The sequence below is a fragment of the Salmo salar genome, chromosome 02 (genome assembly GCF_965601325.2).
Source record: "Salmo salar chromosome 02, fSalSal1, whole genome shotgun sequence".
NCBI lineage: Eukaryota > Metazoa > Chordata > Actinopteri > Salmoniformes > Salmonidae > Salmo > Salmo salar.
The window spans coordinates 55,013,976-55,035,593 of record NC_138292.1 but is presented as its reverse complement, the minus strand read 5'-3'; the positions used below and the strand labels follow the sequence as shown (position 1 = coordinate 55,035,593).

Below are 21,618 nucleotides of genomic sequence, written 5' to 3'. Positions count from 1 at the left end.
GTGAAGTGTTCCATCTGCCCCCTTTAAACTTGCAGTTCAACAGAACCATAGACAGTTTTTCCTGTAGAGCCTGTTTGCATCCCAAATGGCACCCTATTTCCTTTATAGTGCACTACTTTTTACCAGGACCCATAGAGTTCTGGTCAGAAGTAGTGCACTATACAGGGAATAGAGTGCCAGTTATTGCAACCTGTGCCTGTGTGTCTATACAGTTAAAGACGGATTCAAGAAAAATAATAGATCTGTAGAAAATAATAGAATAGAATCCTCACTTTGTCAGTAACGTGTGTCACCAGGCACATTTGCTTGAGGCAATGAAAAATCTATTTTCATGTCAGTAAGGCTATTTTAAGTGATTTCAAATTCAGCTCAATTGAGTCAGTGTGCCTTGGCTTGGACAACCTCTTTCTGATTCGCTAATGTAGCAGGACTGCGGTGACTGAATTAATTCTGTAGGGTATTTAATCATTTCCTGCAAATAAAAGCCAGATAATTGACGCAAATATGGCTGAGCCGTCTCGTTGGGATCTGAGGTACTTCATTAAATGTTTGTGTTGACTGCAGGAGGGGAAAGCAGTTCTCCCAGTTCTGCTCTCTAGGCTACCAATTAGCCCAATGGCCCCATTTTGATCATTAATGTCTCCCATTAGGCCACAGTGGAGACTGCAGAGTGTACCTGGGTCCTGTTCAGTAAGCAGGACATTTCTTTTTTTTTTTTCAACGGGGAGGTACGACCGGATCTTGTCCAATGAGAGCACAGCTTTGTGTTTATCGTTGTAAGAGGTTGCGCCCTATTGAACATGACCCAAGTCTGCGAAGAGGGATTAAAGACCACAGTACAAAAGGGATAGCTACCCATTGGGCAAGAACTGGTTGAATTATATTTTTTTCCACTTCATTTTAACCCAATAAATCTATGTGATGAATCAACGTGGAAAACTAATTGGATTTGCAAAAAAGTCAAAGGGCATTTCATCTTTTTTTTCACCCAGCTTTTAATTTAAAAGAAATATTGATTTCACATTGAATTCACATTAGCTGACAACTCAACCAAACGTAAATCAAAACTAGACGTTGAACTGAAGTCTGTACCCAGTGGGTAGGGTTCCCCTGGGGTTTCTCCCTGTGAGGTGTCAGCTGCCGTGGCGATCTGCCATTCCTCTCCTCTAATGGAGAGAATTAGAAAACGAAGAAGAGCCCGTGGGGATCTCACAACAGGCAACTGTTGCCTTGCAACTAGAGGGGACTTAGGGATTGAACACGGGATCTGTCCAAAATGGCACCTTTTTCTCCATATAGTGCACTACTTTTGACCAGAGCTCTGGTCAAAAGTAGTGCACTATATAGGGAATAGGATACCATTTAGGACTCAGTAGTTTATTTCTACCCAGACATCTGTCTTAGCCTGGTGTCCAAACTGAAAATACTACCCTTCACTGAAACGTAGAAAAATCGGTTTGAATGCCAGGCTACTGTTGAATCCCAAATGGCACCCTATTCCCTATGTAAAATCTATGGACTCTGGTTAAAAGTAGTGCACTATATAAGGAATTGGGCGCCATTTGGGACACAGGGCTACATCTGTCTACCCCATGGGCCATGAGTACGCAATGCCCACTTCCGTCAGTATTGAGCCCCTTCAGTTTACAGTCATCCTTCTGCAGCCGTCTTGTACAAACTTTTTTGATCATACAGATTCCAGTCCTGTATAGAACTATAGAATCCTAACTTGAATGAAGTGTTCAATTGGAATGATCTGAAGAAATAGGTAGAAATGTAATCTTGTGTCTTGAATGTTTCTCCAAAGAGGAGTTTTGTTGTTAATGTCATATGCATTATCACGTAATCAAGCATTCCCGTTCTCGTTTGCAACTGAACAACAGAAATGAGCAGACAACAAAAGCTTTCATTTTCATTTGAAAAATATAAAACTTTAATAAAGGCTACAATCTCTTAATAATTACAATAATTATAGGTCCATGTAAATCTTTAAATGAAACTCTGTATATAATGTATAATTTACAGTTTAGATAGAACAAATTAAAAAAAAAGCCATGGCGTAAAAACAAATAACATGATTACAGGATACTATTAAATGCATTAAAAAAATATTTTCAACATAAAACCCTTCTGAAAACCAAGGGAATAATTATTAACACCCTGAATCAGGGTAGTACATGGTATAGTATCCATGTAGGCACAGGAGCTGTACTCATAAAAACACTAGCAATAGTGTTTGTGTCCTTTTATCCATACTTCAAAAAATGCATAATTACAAATGTATACAGGAGCTCCGTAGTTTAAGATGTTCTTTTACAACATTCAAAAGCTATTGGAGCAACATTTTTTCTTTGCTAATAAATATGGAACGGAAGCAGTTTTGAAACGTGGTGATATTAAGCCACTGCTCCCTGGAGAGGTGGGTATTTCAATAGAAGCGCGACAAGGTTATTTTGGTGTGCTCGCTGTAAACACTTTATTTCTCCAGGTCCTCTCTGTTCATCTAATCCTAATTCATGTCTCTTCTCATCTTTCTTTCGCGTCTTTCCCTGTGTGGTGCCTGGTCCACAAACAAAGGCACAACAACTAAAAAGGATAGAGCTCTGTGCTGGAGTGAGAGAAAACCAACTACTCTTGCTCTGGCTTAGAAACGGAAGAGAACACATCAGCAGCATCATATATTAAGACTGGGCTGTTGGTTGGTTTACTACGACAGTGGAAGGTTCAGTCTCAGCAGACCCCTGGTACAGTGAGGTTGGACAGGGGTAAAGGGGGGGGGGGGGGGTGGAATCACCACAGTATTCTCCCAATACTCGAAGCAGCTTGTCCATCAACTGGACATGGGGGACAGGGTTGGGTTGGTTGGGTGGGTGGTGGGTAGACAAGTTGAAGGTGAGGGAGGGAGAGGACATTTTTTAAATAAATACTCAAACTTTCAAATCATGACAAAAACGCATCAATATAATACATGAATATATACACATATTTTCATGTATGTATATGCACACGTATATAAGTTTCATTTCGTTACAACGTTTGCACAACATTAGCACAATGTTATAAGAGCAGGTGGCGGCATTTGCGGGGCTTCTGGTGCTGTCGCCAGTCCATTGCGGGTGATCAGGGAGCGACACAACGTTCTCACAACGTTGCCACTGTTTAATCGTAACGTTAGTCTCTCGTATTGGACAAACAGTCATCTGCATCTTCAGTGGTTAAATTCAGGGAGCCTAGAGGACTCGCCGTCTCTCTCTCTCTCTCTGTCTGTAGTGTCATTCCCTTGTGTTTCTAAGGCTGATTGGTTAAGAAAGTCGGGGGGGGGGGGGCCTCTTCTGGGTTCGGCATACTTCATTGGCTCGTGTTCCTTCAATCACACTCCTCTTGTGCTGGATATATTAACTCTTATTTAGCTTTAATAGTAGAAAAGAAAGTCTGGAGCGTTTTCCCCCTATCAAGTCAATCACTCCGGTTCCTCGTGACATTCTGTGCCCTGGAGGTTGGGTATTTGGTTGATGGATAAGGTAGGGTGGGTAAGGGTGGCATCAGTCCATCCTCTCCACCTTACCCAGGACCTTGCCCTCGTACATGGGCAGAAGGGCGCCGTCCTCCCATACCTCCTCGAACACGGCTCCGCACTCAAACTCGTCGCTGGCCTTCTTGAAGTAGTACCTGGAGAGAAACGAGAGAGAGCGGGGCATGGTCAGAAAATATGTTTCGAGACTAAAAAACAACTAGCATGGTGTCTTCCTCTTTAACTTGACACTGTGGACGAGTGAGTGCTAAAAATAGTATTTGTACCATGAGAACAGTTTCTCGGCACCGACACATCCAACTCCACACACACGATGACTCAAACCCGTAGCCAAACTGCCTTAGTCACACAGTTCAACGCCATCCCTCTCACTTCAAAGAACAAAGATTGACTACATTACGCACCACCAACACCACTGACAAACAGAACTCAAGCCAACCTGGCAACCCCAACCACGCCAACTAGTTTGGGTTGCCAGGTTGGGTTGAGCTCTGTCAGTGATCATTTCAAGGAATTAGTAGCAGCAGCGGAGACCAAAGAGAGCGAGGGAGCTAAAGGAACTTGACTGCTGGCCATTGTACAGATGCCTATCTGTCCTGGAAGGTCTCATTAAAGTTGAAGGGCTAATTAGGACCTGTCTTAAGCCCCCCACCCTCCTCTCCTGTCTTAAGGCCCCCTCTCCCTTTGCACTGAGCTCCCCTTGTCTAGCCTGGCCTTTTAATTGTCAAATGAAGGGCCTTCCTTTCACTAGGGCTGACATTTCAGGTGCCTGAGAGTCTGCCTGTCACTGCACGCCCCACACACACCTACTAACACACTGCTAGAGACAACTATGGAGACACACACAGAGAGAAAGACAGAGAGAGGCAATGAAACACACACACACACACGCCCACACACACACGCCCACAGAGAGAAACTCTGGGCAGCTTTCCGATCGCCAGCAGACAAAAGAGGGAGAGTGAAAGAGAGGAGCGAGAGAGGAGAAGAGAGGAGCAGGTCTCCCGGACCCCCTCCGTGGTTGTGATAGATTGGACGCAGGCCGGGCCCGAAGGCCGATACCACACGAGGAGGAGGAGGACACCAATCCAGACAGTCTCCTGGAGGTCAAGGTGTCACCTCCCCCTCACCACTCCCTCCCTCCCCCCAAAATCCCAGGGTTGATTCAGCTCAGGTCTATGAAGTCTACTGACTAGAGTTCCTAATGATTTCTTCTCCCCTAGCTTAAAGGCAGTGATGACCAGCAGGGGAGATTTAATGATAAGCTTTGTAATGGAAAATGCCTCATTTTACCCATGTATGCCTGTGCCCTGGAATTCCGACCCCCCCTGTTTTTATGAGCGACGCCGACCTACAAGTCATACAAACAACACGTGTAGCGCGTAAAAAAAACAACATGTTTTTTCCTTAACTTCTTCGTGTTTTTAGTCGTACTTAAGAGAGGGGTTGGCAAACGGCGGGTTAATAGCGAGGGAGGGTTGAGGAAGCGTCGTACAGCTGCTAGGGTCTCTGATCAAGGTTTGTGTGTCGTAAAAACTCCCGCCTGGGAGGGTGTGGTTTGGATGGTTGGGTGTTGCTATGGTGTTTGGCATGATGCATTTTCAACATGGTTGAAGGCTGTAGTGAAACAAAGGGCCTCCAACCTTTCTGGAAGCCTGAACACTGAAACTGAAACTAATAACTAATAGGCCTTAGTTAAGTGCGTCTTTGCGGCATTAAATCAAATCTAAATAGAAGATTGTGTCTCCTGCCATTTAATCACAACCCTTTTCTTTAAAGGAATGGGCTTTATCTTCACCAACAAATAGTTCAAAGGCATTGCGCTTCTTTTCAAAGAGAGAGCGAAAGAAAGGTAGGAAAAGAGAGAAAGGGGAGAGAGAGAGAGAGAGAGAGAGCGAGAGAAGTGAAGATGGAGAGAAATGGAGTGTTTCCATTGGATCATGTTATATATGGCAAAGATTTCTCTCTGTGCAACGTCTGACACCGATATCGTCTGGCAGCGTGGCCGAGTACTGTTCTCCTGCCATGTTGAAATGAACCAACGCCACACATTCTGAGCCATTGGCTTCAAATCGCCCTTGCTTTCCCGCGGAAGAGTTATGGTATAGTAGGGTGTGATGAGTTGTTTGGGTTTACATTGACATTTTAGTCATTTAGCAGACGCTCTTATCCAGAGCAACTTACAGTAGTGAATGCATACATTTCATTAAAAAAATTCTCCGTACTGGTCCCCCGTGGGAATCGAACCCACAACCCTGGTGTTGCAAACATCATGCTCTACCAACTGAGCCACACGGGACCAGCTCGGACTAACAAGCAGATGTGGATGGGGGTTTAGAATCGAGATACTGATGTCTCGGAATGCTTTGTCTCTTTGGTGTGCTACAACCTATGCATATGACGGTCATGAAATACTCTACTTTACTCTAAGAGTCCCCTTTAGGTGTAGGTTCCTTGAATGTGAAATTGTGTGAAACGATTCAGTCCCCCTCTAATTCTTAACTTCACGAAGTCATAGCCACGTTCAACAACTAAACAAAACGCCAGTCATTTCGACAACTCGTGCAACCCTTTTTTTAAACGTTAAATCAACATATAACTGAATCTAAGAAGAAAAAGGTGCCTGTGATTCTGCCTGATGTAATCCTTGGGAGGAGGAGGAATTTGGGGGCCTCGCAGTGGCGTGTTGAGTCTGTGCACAAAATAAAAGGCCTGGACTTCAAAGCCATCCTTATTAAGACTGCCTTACTATGGAAATCAATAGCAGATGTGAACCAAATATCACTCCAGTAAATCCCCCCCTTTCCTTTCCTCCCTGTACAGTGGATTGACCCCCCCCCCCCCCCTCAGCCAGAGTTCTACTCTTCTTTCCCACTACTCCACATACAAAGCTGAGAACTCCAGCTTTTCACACACATTTAATTCCTACACAAACACACATGCACATAGACAACACACACACACACACACACACACACTTGCTGAGAGTGTGTTGTGCAAGAAATGTGTGTTTGAAAGAGGTGTGTTCACCTATAGCTGTACATTAAAGGTGTGTTGTGCATGAAAGATGTGTGTGTGTGTGTGTGTTTACCCGTAGATGTATATTACAGGTGTGTGTGTGTGTGTGTGTGTGTGTGTGTGTGTGTGTGTGTGTTAGTCTAGGCGTTTACCTGTAATTGCCTTTTTTGCTAAGCTGCTCCTTGAAGTGTCCCAGGGTGAGACTGTGTGTCTTCATCATGCTGCGGTAGGGGATCTCCTCACCACAGAAGAAGTAGGTGACCACCAGGTCACAGCCAGACACACTCACACCGCTAATAGACTTCTTTGGCTCTTTCCACCTGGAAATAGAGAGACAAGCAACACATTAGATAGAGAAAGCATAACCATAACTAAGGCTTAACGCTTACATTATATTTGAGTCATTTAGCGGAAACTCTTAGAGCGACGAACACTCTTAACACGGGCAGTGTGTAACTAACTGTTGGTTGGGAAGTTAGGCAGAACTGAATAAGCGGAATTTAGTGAGGATTAGCTCAGGTAAGGTGAACCTGACCCGATTACAGGTGTGTGTCAGCGTTTCATCACACACACACACACACACACACACACACACACACACACACACACACACACACACACACACACACACACACACACACACACACTTCCTCGTTCACTTCCAGGGGCCTTTTCGGGGTCCTATACTTCAGATGCGGGTGCCTGCTAGCCTTAGACAGCTGGCCCGCTGAAGGTCAGCCAATTAAATCTCAAAAAGACCCTGGCAGTCAGGTGGCTACGGCCCTATCATCAAACATAGCCAAGCTGCCCTACACACACACAGACGTACACACACCAACACACACAGGGCCGAGGTAGCGAACAGAGGGCCAAAATAACAACCTGGGGTCGTTAACTTCCATGTGTACGTCTGTGTATCCGCTGGTGTGTGTGTGTGTATGTATGTGTGTGTGTGTATGTGCGAGAGGACTGTGTCAGACTACACTCGTCATGTTTAATCTTAAATGATTAAAAGCGAGAGAGAAAAGAGGACTTCAAAGGGAGAGACATGCTGACTCACACTATCCATATCGAGGGGAAATCAGAGAGAGAAAGGGAGACAGCGAGAGCAAAGGGAGAGAGAGAGGAAGATGAACGCACTCGTCTGTTTGAAGTGCGGGGCTGGACAGAGGTGGGTTTCCACTGGGGAAAGGCACAGGATGACTCCTGTCTCTTTGAAGGCTGGACGTTGAATGCCTGTCAGCCACATAGAAAGACAAAGATGCAATAGAATGAGATAGAGGGCATCAGTATTCACGACACAGATGGAGGAAACACTGGAAAACAGGTGTAGGCTTCAACAGTCGCCTGAAGTCAAACATTTTCAGAAAATCCCTCACTTAATTTGGATAGAGTCATTTGGCTCATTGTAAATGACTATACATCGCAAGCTAGGACCAAGAGGGGCTATATGAGTGTATGTGTGCCTACCTCTGTTTTGGAGGCTTGGAGACCTCCTCTAGCCTTCTGCAGGCTTCTTCTAACTGGGCCAGAGTGTTGGGAGGGGGCAGGGGGGGCATGGCCGGGTCCTGGATGAAGGGGTGGGCCGGATGGTGACCTCCACGGAGGTGACCCCCCATGCCGCCCACGCCTCCCCAGGAAGAGTGCGTTCGGCTGGGAAGGGTCTTGGGCGTGGAGGGGTCCGGGAGGTGGCTCTTCTTCAGGCCCTGAGTGCCGCCGTGAGGTTTGTTCTTGCCCTGCCTCTCGCTCTCCAGGATCCACTGCCAGACGTTCTGCGAGCGGTCCGTGGAGTCCAGGGGCAGGTGGGGCGGGGACGTGACCCCGTCGCCGCCGTTAGCCTGGCTCAGGCGTATGCCTTCGCACGGCTTCCCCGGCCGCTTGGACAAACTGCTGCAGCGGCTGGAGGGAGACAGAGAGGAGGGGGTTACATGGGACTATTCCATGAGGAAAGGCTACATCTACAACAAGCACTAGTGATAGGAACAATACAGCTCGTCACATCAGTCTAAATGAAACTCAAGGAAAACCATCCTAATTAGCTATGCTGAGACATATCCATAAGATAAGTGAACAGTTTAAATCACTGACCCAAGTACAGCCCTAAGATAAATGTAGTTGTATGTGAAGTGCATGTGAAATGACCCCAGCACAACTCTAAAGTAAATGTAGTGTACTTGATGTGAATTGTGAACGGACCCCAGTACAGGTGATATTGTATGTGAACTGACCCGGGGGTGAAGTCTGAGTAGTCGGCGCCCCCTGGGGGACAGAGGCACTGAATGCACTGCGCCGCCTCGGCCTCGATCTGCTCCTTGCTCTTGGGGCCGGTGGCGGTGTGGTGGTGGATGTAGTGGTGGTGGATGTGCTTGGTCGACTGCCTGCTCCCAGCCAACGGGCCCTTGGAGGCCCCCGGATATGAGGGCCCCAGGAAAGGGACCACGGCGGGGGAGGGCCGGTCGGGAGAGCCCGAGCGGGGCGAGTGGCGGATCACGCCGGGCGACTGGCACCCGGGCGTCTTGAGCACCCGGGATAGGTGCTCGTCTAGGATGGCCTGGGCGTCCTCGTCGGCGCCGGAGGAGGTGTGAAGCAGGGGGTGGTGGAGCGGGATGACGCTGGAGAGGTCGCTCTCATCCCTCTCCTCCTCCTACACACACACACACACACACACACACACACAAAGACCTAATGCTTTAAAACATGGACGCGAAATAGAAGTACAGGGACAATATAACCTACTCAATTCCATAACACTACAAATATAAGCATCGCTAGCTTGCTAAACCCAACCAAATTACATTTGCGGAAAACGCAAACGCTGCGACAAACACCATGTACGGTTTTGCCTTGTGAAGAAGCTGAGACAAATTCTATGGCGGAACTTGATTTGACTTTCAGTTTCTTTCACCCTGGTTCTACTTGTGTGCTAGCTTCTTCTTTCTTCATCTATAATGCACAGCAAGCCCAGACTCACAAAGAGAGCGGCACTACACACACTCAGCAATACGCCACTGGAGAGTTGAGCACTAAGCGCTAACCATTTGAAGAAACTTCAAGTGTGTCAAGAAACATAAGTTTGAAACTTCCTCGTAAGAAGAGACTTTCAGAGAAGAAGTCGCTAAACTGCACGGCAGACCCTTAGTCAGTTCAATTCTTTCTAAAGCAAGACCGCACGCAAAGTCTCTTTGAATCAAGGAAGAAGAGTCAGCTAGCTAGCTACAACCCTAACTTCTCACATGGCTCCTCCTAGCTACATTCTCTTTCTAGGTAGCAAAGACGGGGTTCAGGACCGGGGAGTCACCTAAACTAGGTCGCAATGGAACGTTCCAATGCTCATTGCTCAATGCAGGTGGGTTGGGGACTGAGATGGGATGTACCAATGTAGTGGGAAGGGGGGGGGTTTTCTTACCTCCTGGATCTGCTGTAGCCTCTCCTCCAGGGAGCTCATGGTGTCCTGCTCCCTCTTCAGTTTCTCCAGTCTGGAGATGAGCTGGGCGGCAAAGGCCGAGGGCTCCACCGGCGTCATCTCCTTAGGCAGCCTGTGTGTCCTCTGTAGGTGCGAGATGGGAGGAAGGACACTTTTGAGTGTGTGTTTGAGTGAGTGTGAGTTAGTTGTCCCTAGTTTGCCCCCTGATTCCTCCAGTGCCCTCTACTCTAACTTCATAGGCCTCATTTGATGCCCTTGCCCCTGGGCTAACCCCTAGCCCGATACCCCCTCCCCATGCCCGCTGTCCTTGGCACCGCATGCCCGTCGGCGGGGTAGCGGGATAGAGGAGGGGGGGTAGCAGTTGGCCTGGCTCCGAGGAGGAGGGCCCCCCGCCTGCTCCCTCTGTACTCCGACCAAGCCATCAGCAGAGGCAGCCTCTGAAGTCAGCACACTTCAAAGGGGCCCTTGTCAAACATCAAACACTCCAACCCTTGGGGTGGGACGGACACGCGGCTTTAAATCTCCCCGAATAAAAAGACAGATATCGAGAGTCAGAACCAAGGAAAATAAGAGAGGGGGACAATATTAAAACAAAAAGAGGAAGAAAAAAGGAGGGGGAGAACTGAGAGATGTGTGGAGTGGTAGGAGGGAGGGAGGGAGCGAAGGAGAGGAGGATAGAGAAGTCAAATACCGGGGAGATCTAAGGGGAAGTGGTCATTTATTTCCTGACTGCACGCAGGGCTCCTCTGAGGTACTGTAGACGCATTATCCTATTTTTCTCTAACTATATGTGCCGGCTTCTCTCATCTTCTGTTCTGTATTATTATTTGGCGCACTGGCTTTCTTGATTTGACTCTCTTTTTTTGTTGTTCCTCTCATCTCTTTGTAGAGACGATGAAGGGAAGACAGAAGAAAGGAGCGAGAGGGGCTGCTGGCAAAGGCGCGTCAGCGCCGCGCAGAGCCCCCGCTGCCTGGGGCTGGTGCATCTTGGGAGCCCGAGCCATCTCCAAATCAGGAGGGAGACATTAAAAGGAGAGCAAGTGGGGAAGGGAGGGAGCGAGAGAGAGAAACAGACAACAAGGGCCCCTTCTACTTGGCTACAACCCTCCCTACACAACACAACACACCCACACACATAAAGCCTTCCCTATGCACCAAGACAGTACACAAACACATTGTGAAGGGAAGAGGACAAAACTATTTGCATTGGTTGTTTTCTGACAGGGGTGCCCCAGCACTGAGTGTCAATCTAACCACTCCAAGCCCTGGAGCTGTGCCATGAAGTACCAAGCATTTAGAGACCCCTGCTTGCACATGACACTACAGGCAGTGGGGGTGGTGAGAGCCATATGGGGGTTGGGTTGGGGGTATGGGGGCTACTGTCACAAAATGGGAGTGTGGGGGGGGCTCTGTTGGAGGTTGTCAATAAAGAGGCCAGGCAACCTGGGTCCCATTCATTCATCACACTGATCAAGTCACAGGGCTGAGTAGTAAGCTGGCTGATTTAGGGAGTATCACAAGGCTCGGTTCTGTGACCCCTGACCTCTGATGATAATCATCCTCAATGATTTTTTTATATATTTTTTTTACATTATGCATTTATAACATTCTGGAGTTATGGAGGTGAAACACAAGGAAGTAAAGCAACAGGGGTCTATATATTTATTTATTTAATCTTTATTTAACTAGGCAAGTCAGTTAAGAACAAATTCTTATTTTCAATGACAGCCTAGGAACAGCGGCCTTGTTCAGGGGCAGAACAACAGATTTGTACCTTGTCAGCTCGGGGATTCGATCTTGCAGCCTTTCGGTTACTAGTCCAACGCTCTAACCACTAGGCTACCCTGCCGCCCCATAATATATATATATATATAAGAATATAGTATTCTATCACAACATCATAAAAAGAAGAAGAAAACACAGTTCCCAACGGGGAGAAAGGGAACCTGTTGTAAACGGGGATTGAGAAAAGTTTGTGGAGTTTTAAAGATATAAAGACACTGTGTATACAGACATCAGACATAAAAAAAAAACAGGAAGTAAACAAGAAGCGGGACTCACGGGAAAGTGGGGTAGCGAGACCAGGCCGTTGATCTTGACGCTGCGGTGCATCTCCCGCTGGAGCTGCTTCTTGGTGCCCAGCTTGTATGGAGGGATCCCATCTCTGTCAGAAGGGACACAGGTAGGAAACAGGGTCAATGACACAGTTACATGTCACTCAAAATGTCCCCTGACGAACTAGGGGTTAGTTAGAAAACTAGCATGCTAACCCCTACATATCTATCTCCATATAAACATTTCAATTTTCTTTCTCTTTGCTTAGAACCAAGTAATACCCACAATGTATTAGTGGCATAAAAGACATTAGCCTAGCGATGTGGACAGAAGCCTGAGGGGAGGCTGATCATCATTGAAGTGAACAACACAGCACCACCCTGACTGCCACCACCCCTCTTTCCCCCAGGGTGGGCACACCACAGCCCAAATCAAAGACCAGAGGAGCCCTTGAAGGGCCTTGAAGCCAAGGCAACAAAAACACACCAGGACAACGGGGGGAGATATGCTAAAAATCCCGGCGCTGGGCCTCAAAAGTGTCCCACTGATAAGTTCCCATCAGTCCTTGTCAACACTGGAAGGGCCTGATTTTTCAAAATGGCAGCCAAGTGAGGTACTTTCAATTCCAGCCTCAGAAACAAGAACTACCTTGAGAAAGCTGGCTAAGAGGAGAAGCCTAGAATGCTGCTAGTCGAGGGGCTAGCAATCTTGCTTAAAGCGGTGTAAGACATGCATGTTTGACATAAAGAAAAAATGGCCATAACGTAGCTGAAAAAACAAGTGTCTCTGGACAGTTCATCCTTTAGGCAGTGGCAAGGGGGAAGAAAATACATATTTTTCTCTCTCGCCCTCCAATGTGTGCTTTTCCAGTTCGTTGCCATTTAAGCCTGGCCAATTATCTTGGCCTTTTTGGTTGCTCAGAAGTGTCTGACCTAGCCCAAACGCTAGTTTTTCCGCTGCCTCTTTGAAATCTCACACTCATGCACATATGCACCCGCTGCCATCTTCATTTGGCAAGTGTTCCGCCAGCAAGCCTCTGATCTCGGCAACATCAAAAGGCTGGTTTGTAAGATAAGGTAATGTTTGAAGTTAGCGCAGCAGCATTCCCTAGCGTCCAAGTAAATCCATAAATAAGATATAAGCAAAAAGAGAGAGAAAAATTATTTGGCCCCCCCTCCTCTTGTTCTTTATCAGGAAATGAGATTCAAATTTGCAGTGTGCCTTACAACAAACTATAAAAGGACACACTAATCAAATTGTTCCCCCCAATGAGGAGGAAGAAGCTGTGGTTTTTATTACAAATCGGTGAGGGGTAGAGAGAGAGAGAGAGAGAGAGAGAGAGAGTGAGAGAGAGAGCGAGAGTGAGCAGGCGGACATGAGATTGTCAAAGGCTCAAAGAACTCTGTGCAGGACAGGCCATTGCGAGGCGCTACACTTTGTAACGTGAGATGTTTTAATAATTAACCTGAAGACGTTTGCAGGAAAAAGACGTGACTGAATTCAAGTGGGATCTATTTTTTCCAATGAATACATCATTCGGTCAAATGACTCTGGGTTTGTATGCCTCAGGGTTCTACTTACACAGGCATTACCAGATGGAGCCTAGATAGCACTGCTAATAATGCACATTGTAGAGCGACATACTTCTTACAAGTATAAAAACTGATACTTTCCCAACTTTTATCCTAGGATTACAAGCCATGCACCTTCAAGACACTTGGGAAAAAAACTTGTGACAAAAAAAAAGTTACAATTCATATCAAAACAACGTACCGAACAAAAAAACCAACTCCTTCCAAAAACAGGAAGCCGAGCCACCATGTGAGTAAGCTCCCTTTCATTTGCTGCCAAAATGTTTCAATGAGTTTGTCTTAAGGTCCAAATGGATATTTCCCCTCACTCTCTCCTTTCCCCCTGTCCCCCCCCCCTCTCCCTTTCCCTTATTTAAAAAAAAACAAGGCTGTAGTGGCAGAATGGTGGGATGGATATATTTCTACTTTGAGGAAAACTGAGGCAACACTCCACAACACCCCCCCCCCCCATCAAGAACTTCTGCCTGTAACAGAATAGACATCAAAAGATTTTTCCACATAATGACTTTCACAGACACCCCCCCTCCCCTTCCCCCGAGGCCTAGAGACACTTTATACATTAATAGAATTACCTGAACTCAATCTGAAAGAATCATTAAAAACTAAACATCCCATTCCATTTCACAACACAAGCGCCAGCTTCCCAGATAAACTTGATATTTAGTCCGATTGTTTCCCGTACATATGTATCCATGAAAGGCATTCAATGAATGGCTAAATAATCAGAATATATAGACGTTCAGACATGCTTCAGAAAGGCAGGCCTGGAGTCAGCTTTTGAATGTGAAATGATTTTCAGAATGGACATGGAGTTGACATGGAATTGACCCCCAACCCAGGTCAAATGGTGAGAAACCCCAGAGAAAACCCTGAAGAGAATGCTGAGAGGTCACTTACACACTACTGTCGGTCATGGACATGGAGTCGTCCGTCATGGCGTCGCTGGAGATCTCGCTGTCGTTGGCACTGGTGGCGGGGGCGAACACATAGCCCGAGTTGACAAAGTAGGGACTGGCCGCGTCTCCGCGTCTGTGTGACCTGCTCAAACACAACAGCAACTGTCCTTGAGTCCTTGATACAGTCCCTTCTACACGACATATTCCACCATTTCTTTACGGAAACCCAAACAAAAGCGTCAGTGCCATCCAGAGACTTACATTGGTGAACCTGTATTAGCTATGTAAATGGAGTTTGTGTGTTTACTTGTGTACATGTTTTAGTAAGAGTCTTTGCTTTGGAGCTAGAGGAAAAGTTTGAAGTTTGTTTTGAAGTGTTTAGAGTCCGAGTTCCAACAGATTTGAATAATTAGAGTTACTTTCGCAAGACTTTGGGGCCTCAGGAATGTGACAACCGTCTCTGAGGAGCTGTTTTTCTCTTTTTTATTTTCTCTCTCCCTTTCATGTCCCCTCCCCCATCATGCAGGCAGGGGGGGGGGTGAAGTGAAGTGAGCAGCTCAGCTGTATGTGAATGGACAACAGAGCCACTTCCCCTCGCTCTCCTGCTATCTCTCTACCCTTTTGTTTGGGCAAGGCCCCTACTCCCGCACTTTTCCACTCTCTGAAGCAGTGTACTCTTTTCTTAGTGTTTTTTTCCCTCCCTCCCTCCCTCCCTCCCTCCCTCCCTCCCTCCCTCCCTCCCTCCCTCCCTCCCTCTCATGTCTTCTCTCCTTAAATCCAGGCCCCTCTGTATACCCCCTCCTTATTTCTCCTACAACCGAGCCCCCCTCCCATCCTTCTAAAGTCTCTCTCTCTCCCCCCTCTCTCTTTCTACTCTCTCCTGCTGTGTTGCATTCCTGTTCCACTAGTGAAGGGGGTGGACCGGGAGGAAGGAGGGGAGAACTTGAGCTTGAGGGGGAGAGAGAGCGCAAAAGAAAGAGAGAGAGAGGGAAGGGGGAAGGAGGGCCTCTTTATGAGAATGCCTACTGCCGGGAGGATGACTAAAGCCGTAGGCCCCAGCTCAAACCTGACCTTTGGAGGTTCGCGCAAAGAGTCAGGTATTTAGCGCAGCTGGGCTCTCGGTCCCCCCGCCCCCCCCTCTTTTTCTTTCTTTCATGATTCCCCGTTTCTGTCTCCCTCCAAAGCACATGCTTAGGCTCCGTCAGAGGGATTTCTCTAAAAGACGAGATAAAAGCAGTGGGTAGAAAGGACGAGGGAAAAACATCACAAGCGAAAGGGAGAATGGGGGTTTGACGTCGCGCAGGCTATGTTTTTTCACGTTATTTCGGAGGAGAGTGGCTACGTTCCTGAAGGAAAAAATGGAATCTGAGTGCAGTAGCGATATTAGTTCCACATGTTTCAGATGGAAATGTGTTGACCTAAACAGTTGGTGAGGGGCAGGGTAAAGAAGAGATGAGAGGGAAAAGGTGGGGACGAGAGGAGAAGGAAGGGTGGGGGCTATCCCTCTTCTTTAGTGAAACACAAGAATGTGCGGATCACACCAGGAAGCTGAGGAGGTGCCCTCATGTCAACAACCCCCGAGTCCCCCTTCAGTTCCCAACTCAACATGGCCCCTTCTGAACATCATATCTGCCACAGCAACACTGTCCCCAAGCCTGATAGCTAGCTATGGCATGTAGCGATATCATGCCATAGGAACTAATATTCCTGACAGTCAACCCATAACCCACTGCAAAACTCTGCTCAAATTACAGGGCACACTATTTTAGCATGAAAGTTGAATATGAATTAGAGAAAATATGAGTAATTAAAAACTTGTCATGACACTATCATGCACTTTTCGACTCTTCTCAACAAACACTTCTCAGTCTCTGTCTTCACAGCATTACTGGTTCGTTCAAGAGGACAAATGTGTTTCCTTGAAAACTTCCCCTTTTTCAAATCCCTTTTTTTCCTATGCACACCGAAAGGAACAGGACACTCTCTAACCACTCTGTGATAATTGTGTCCAGATGTTGTTTTAATTGTATGGACAGACTAGGGGAACAGTTCAGTGAAAAAAAAAAACGCTGGAATGGCTCTCTTTGATGCACACTCATGCATCAAATCCACACTTTCACAATGTTCTTGACTTGAAGAGTTTGCAGCTGTTGGACAATATGTGGGACGAGATCTTAAGAAACGAACCCAAAATGCTTTCCAGAAACACTGTCTTTGATCTCGGGACCAAGAGGCCAATATCTCTTCTGGGCATTACTCACTCACTCTCTCTCTCTCTCCCTCTCTCTCTGTGTGTGTGTGCCTGTGTTACATTGAAGTCTGTAATAATAGGACTACTTAATAATAGGCTGAAAAATGTAGAAATATTGCATAACTTCACAATGGAATCACTAGTTTAATGTACTAGCTGCAACAGCCAGACAGGCAGGCTTAGTGTCTGAATTCTACTGGAGGAGCAATTTCAAAGCACAGGAAACTTGAGCAAGCCAACAAAGGGCTGACTGCAATACACCATTTACTTTACAGGAAAGACCAGGTCCGTTGATGTTTTTGCACCCCCTGACTAACTGCAGGGCAGAGAGGACAAACAGACATTTTTCAAACTTTGATATTTTTTCTGTCCATCAAGCATCCTTTATCTCATAATGGAATTTGAGTGAAAAACGTTGTATTACCATAGCTGGGCAATAACTAGTTAAAATGCATATCTGCTCTTTACAACACGTTAATATACACGTTAATAACTGAATTATATGCAAGTTATATGCTATTATCTATCAGACAACATGCCCAATAACTAATTAATTCACTAACACTATACACTTAAGTAACCTTAGGATCTCTATTCGACATAAGCATATTGATGAACAGTCATAATAAAAACGAACAATTCAATTACTCGATAGACAGTGAACATAATCAATTCAATGAAGGCATTCTCTTACCTGTACCCATTCTCCAGCACTTCCGCCGCAGTCCGAATGGAAGCAGTGGCCCGTAGTGCATTAGCAGATAGTCCAACCACAGAGGCTAACGTTTTCGCCTTCAAGTCACAACTCCACTCCTCTTCCTCAATGAGAGGTGGCAGAAATCCGCACATCAACTTGAGGCTCCCGAGACCGCTATGGTTGGCATAAGCCGTGTTCTCGCACCCCGTGTGCACATATTCAAGGTATATGTCCGAAGTTAAAAACATCTGGTACGCATTCTCCTCCATGGTTGACTGAATTTCCGTTTGTGCTTGGTCAAACATCGCAGAGTCTATCTGTTGCTTCTTAATACTATCCCTTATGTAGGTTTTAGTGGCAGGTTTCAACTGCTTGGCAACAATGCTGTTGTTTTCAATGTACCGCTTGAAAATAGCTTTGGCAACTCGTAGCGTTTTGGTATCATTGAGGTCCATTTGCCTAAACCCGTTGCAGGCGAACCAAAAGTCCAAAGTGTCCACGCATTTCTCCCGCTCCAGAAAGGTCCTGAACAGGTGAGCACCGTCTTGGTCACCCAGGAGAAAATGCAACGACTTGGTCCACCGGGCGAGGGGTGAATCCGGCGACGCGCTACCCTCAGGTTCCCCGAGTCCATCCTCGTTCCTCCTCGGCGTGGAGCCGGGAGACGCGACGGTGACAGCTTTAGCCTTATTTTGGGCTCTCATTTTGGCATGTTTACTGGGAGTATGACATGACGCCTCTCCCTCCTCCCCCGGCACCGGGGGACGGGGAGCATCTTCTCGGAAGCTACTGCTGATATGGTCTGTAAGCGCTCTGCTCATGGCTCCAGCTCCGGTTGCCGTGTGTGCCTGCTATGAGCTCCACTGTAATCCTCCTCACTCTCTTAAATCCGCGGGGGAGCTTCTCTGCTCCTTTTCACTCTGAAACAGAAAGTGTTGATCTAATCAAAGCCAGATCCATCTAACTTCAAAGGGAGACATGGAGTAAACAGTCCCCGCCGGTTTGCAAAGAAAGAAAAATGAAAGGTTTAGTCTCATCAATCTATTTATAATCTAAATGGGGGTTTAGCAACCTATATTTACAGTCTGCATCGATTTGTCACATCAAACGACCGTTGACAAGAACAATCGTTTCACATCGCCAACATTCCTCACCAAGTACGCACCAAAAATATATTTTACGCATATCAAAACGATCACCTGAAAAAGCTTTCATTTCAAACGAATGATCAGTCTAAATGTGCTTCCGATACGGTAACCTGCATTATGCATAAGGTTTGCGTTCCCATCAACCACTTGTCCTCATCCATCCAGTGTTGCACATCACACAGCCAGCCATCCAAGACAGTGAAAACACATCCTATGCGCCACAATGGCCTAATGTTCCTATAATGATGAGGATAAGACCCCCGTGCAATGATCACGATCAACAGTAGCCTATAATTCCTGAAATCACTTCCAGTTAGCCTACTAAATTTCAGCTCACATGTAGGCTACAACACATCATTATGGCAGCGAGCACTAGGCAACGTGTCTGAACAACGCGTTATGATTACCCTGCACAATACAATATTACTAGGCGACTAGACAAGAGATATCCTTATTCGTTTTTTTTTTATGAAGTACTTTACGTCATCTTCAATAATGTCACAAGTATAACTGTCAATATTGTGCCAAATGTGCCATAAGCCCACGCGCCACTAAACTATTTTGCGCAATAAAAACAACGTTGCATTGTAACATTTCTACTAGCGCTCAGTCTGTTTCAGGATTTTCCTAAACAATCAATGTGTCCCAACTACTCATAAATAAACATCATGCTATACGTAAAGAACACAGATCGCGAAGTGTATACAACATGGGCAAGGCTACAACACATACCATTGTAAAACGAAACCCGAGTCCAGCAGAAAGTGAAGAAAAAGCTATTCCCATTTGCTTTTGCTCCGTCCTCTTTAGTGGTATATATATCCAACAAAAAGTTCGATTGAAGTGATGGTAATCCGACTGTGGACTAGATTTACTTAGCCACATGTGTCCTTGATGCAATAGGAATAGTCTAGTGTACCCTGTCCCATTCAACAACTGACCCCAAAGTACGCAGGCACTGCTTCTATGTAGATCAGAGGGGGTGTCGACATTTCGAGGAGGCGGGAGAGGGGGGACCTTGCCGAATACATCCCACTTTTCCCCCTTCTTTCAGACTACGGTAAACTACATCAACCAATATTAGTCTCTTCTATACCCTTCACAATCACGAAAACATTGATCCCCGATCTCAGAGTTGTCTTACTTATCCATTCTACAGTATTTTCTCGCCCACAAACAACAAGTGTAGCCTACATTTCTCAACTTCAAAGCGTTGCAGCAACACATCAAAGCGACCGAGAGAGGGGCCCTTGGTTAAGGTTGCAGAACTGCATTCTTGCAACTTACCATCGATGCACACGAGTCCTTTCCCGTATGATCAGAAATGGTTCACACAGAACAAAAGTAACAACCCCCCAAAAAAGTATTACAACAACGCTACCAGATTGCTGGTGTTAGTCTACTTCGCTCTGATGTTTATCTCAGAAAGAAGATGAATATCAAATGTAACCCTGAAATGAAAGCTCGTTTCCCCTTCCCCGGGTAGTGTTTCAAGCAGTCATAGCAAGCAGCAGATCTCCTCTAGGCTATTTCAAAACGAACCGGCTGAGGGTTTAACCGTGGACATCAAAGTAAAGAACCGCCGGCCTGGTCCCGGAAGATACCTAAAAACATCTAAACATCTTTCCGATAACAACAAACAAAAAAACATAGAAGCAAATAAAATTCACTGAATGACATCGCCAGACGCTTCGGTCAATATGTAGACCCCAAAAACACACTGTTGAACAATAGTCGGCGGTATTTAGAAAGCTGTCAGTAGGTTTGGAACGACAATAGTCTTTACTAGGTTGTAAGGACCTTATCAAAGACAGGCAATCTCGAGCCAACTCCCCGAGGCTTTGGACCGTCTGAAGTAAGTGATCTGCCGCCCCAATAGCATTATCCCTGCAATCCTTCTGTTGCTACACACACTTTAAAGAGACATGCCTCCTTTCCTAAATATTTGGTATTTTAACCTCCTGGTTTCTGCATGGTAGACAATAATGCAAAATGCATGTAAATTCCTGTAAACAGCTTATGTAAACAAAGTTGCTTGCATTTCACTTGGATTTCTCATAAACGAATGCATTTTTTTGTTAAATTTGCCATTAAAAATGCCAAAGGAATATAATATATCATATTATATCAAATAATAATCATAATATATCAAATAATCACGAGGTAGTTATCTAGCAATATATTTCAATATTTTCATTGAGACACTGTGATGATATTGACAAATAATTCAACACATTTTTTTGTATTAGCCTACCTATTCAGGAACCAGCATAGCATACATGTAAATTCCCACACATGGAGAATCCATAGCCTACTATGACATTAGCTGAAATTGGCTATGGAAGATAGACAAGACATGTTTCCTGGGCTTTTAATTCACATGACTTTCACTAATGTCAATGTGAAGGCATCTTAAAGGAAGGGTTAGACAGTGATCCTATCCCATGGTACTTCAAAGACTATATTGTCCCTTTGATGTTGAAAATCAACTTTAAAGGAAAAAATAGAATTATATAAGAGAATTCAGCCACACAACACTTGAATCATGACACAAGGAGAGGAGAACTAACATACTATTACTAAAATATTACTCTTCCATTCCACTATAGGTTCTGAACAGTACACCTCATTTGCATACATTGTGACAGCTGGCCATGTCAGGCTCCAATATACATTTCTATAACCCCTACTTCTCCTATCACAATCACATCTCAACTTAGTCCAGTCAGTCCTATACAGAGGAACGTATAGACCTTCTAAAATGGATTTAGTTCCATACCCCAACACAGATGCTTGAGGTTAAAGCACTGTAGATGAGGGTCACTTTTTCTATGTTGAGTCAGGATATAACGTCCAAGCATTTCTGTAGCAATTTGTCCTCTGCAGCAGATTTTAATTTCGTATGTGGACATTTTGAATTTAAGCGCTTACCTTTTGGGCTACAGTCTGCCCCCCATACTATTTTCCACCGTTCGTACTAAACCTTCAGCTCTGTGCAGGTTGAG

At 45.7% G+C, this 21,618-nt stretch overlaps 1 protein-coding gene across 2 annotated transcripts; it reads right to left on the bottom strand.

Annotated features, from left to right (window-relative positions):
• Nucleotides 1-1,904: 1,904 nt before the first annotated feature.
• On the bottom strand, nucleotides 1,905-20,453 carry LOC106585623 (axin-2). 2 transcript variants are annotated; one of them, XM_014172050.3, is made up of 10 exons: nucleotides 19,901-20,453; nucleotides 17,463-18,385; nucleotides 14,519-14,659; nucleotides 12,036-12,138; nucleotides 9,957-10,097; nucleotides 8,779-9,194; nucleotides 8,021-8,449; nucleotides 7,691-7,786; nucleotides 6,703-6,870; nucleotides 1,905-3,669 (listed from the first exon to the last, which is right to left on the bottom strand). In XM_014172050.3, exons 2-10 carry the CDS (start codon nucleotides 18,284-18,286, stop codon nucleotides 3,543-3,545), a joined length of 2,445 nt encoding a protein of 814 aa, XP_014027525.1. In that variant the 5' UTR covers nucleotides 18,287-18,385; nucleotides 19,901-20,453; the 3' UTR covers nucleotides 1,905-3,542. The 2 variants fall into 2 exon arrangements, with proteins under 2 accessions (XP_014027525.1, XP_014027521.1); XM_014172046.3 differs by lacking the exon at nucleotides 19,901-20,453 and adding an exon at nucleotides 19,346-19,879.
• Nucleotides 20,454-21,618: the final 1,165 nt, after the last annotated feature.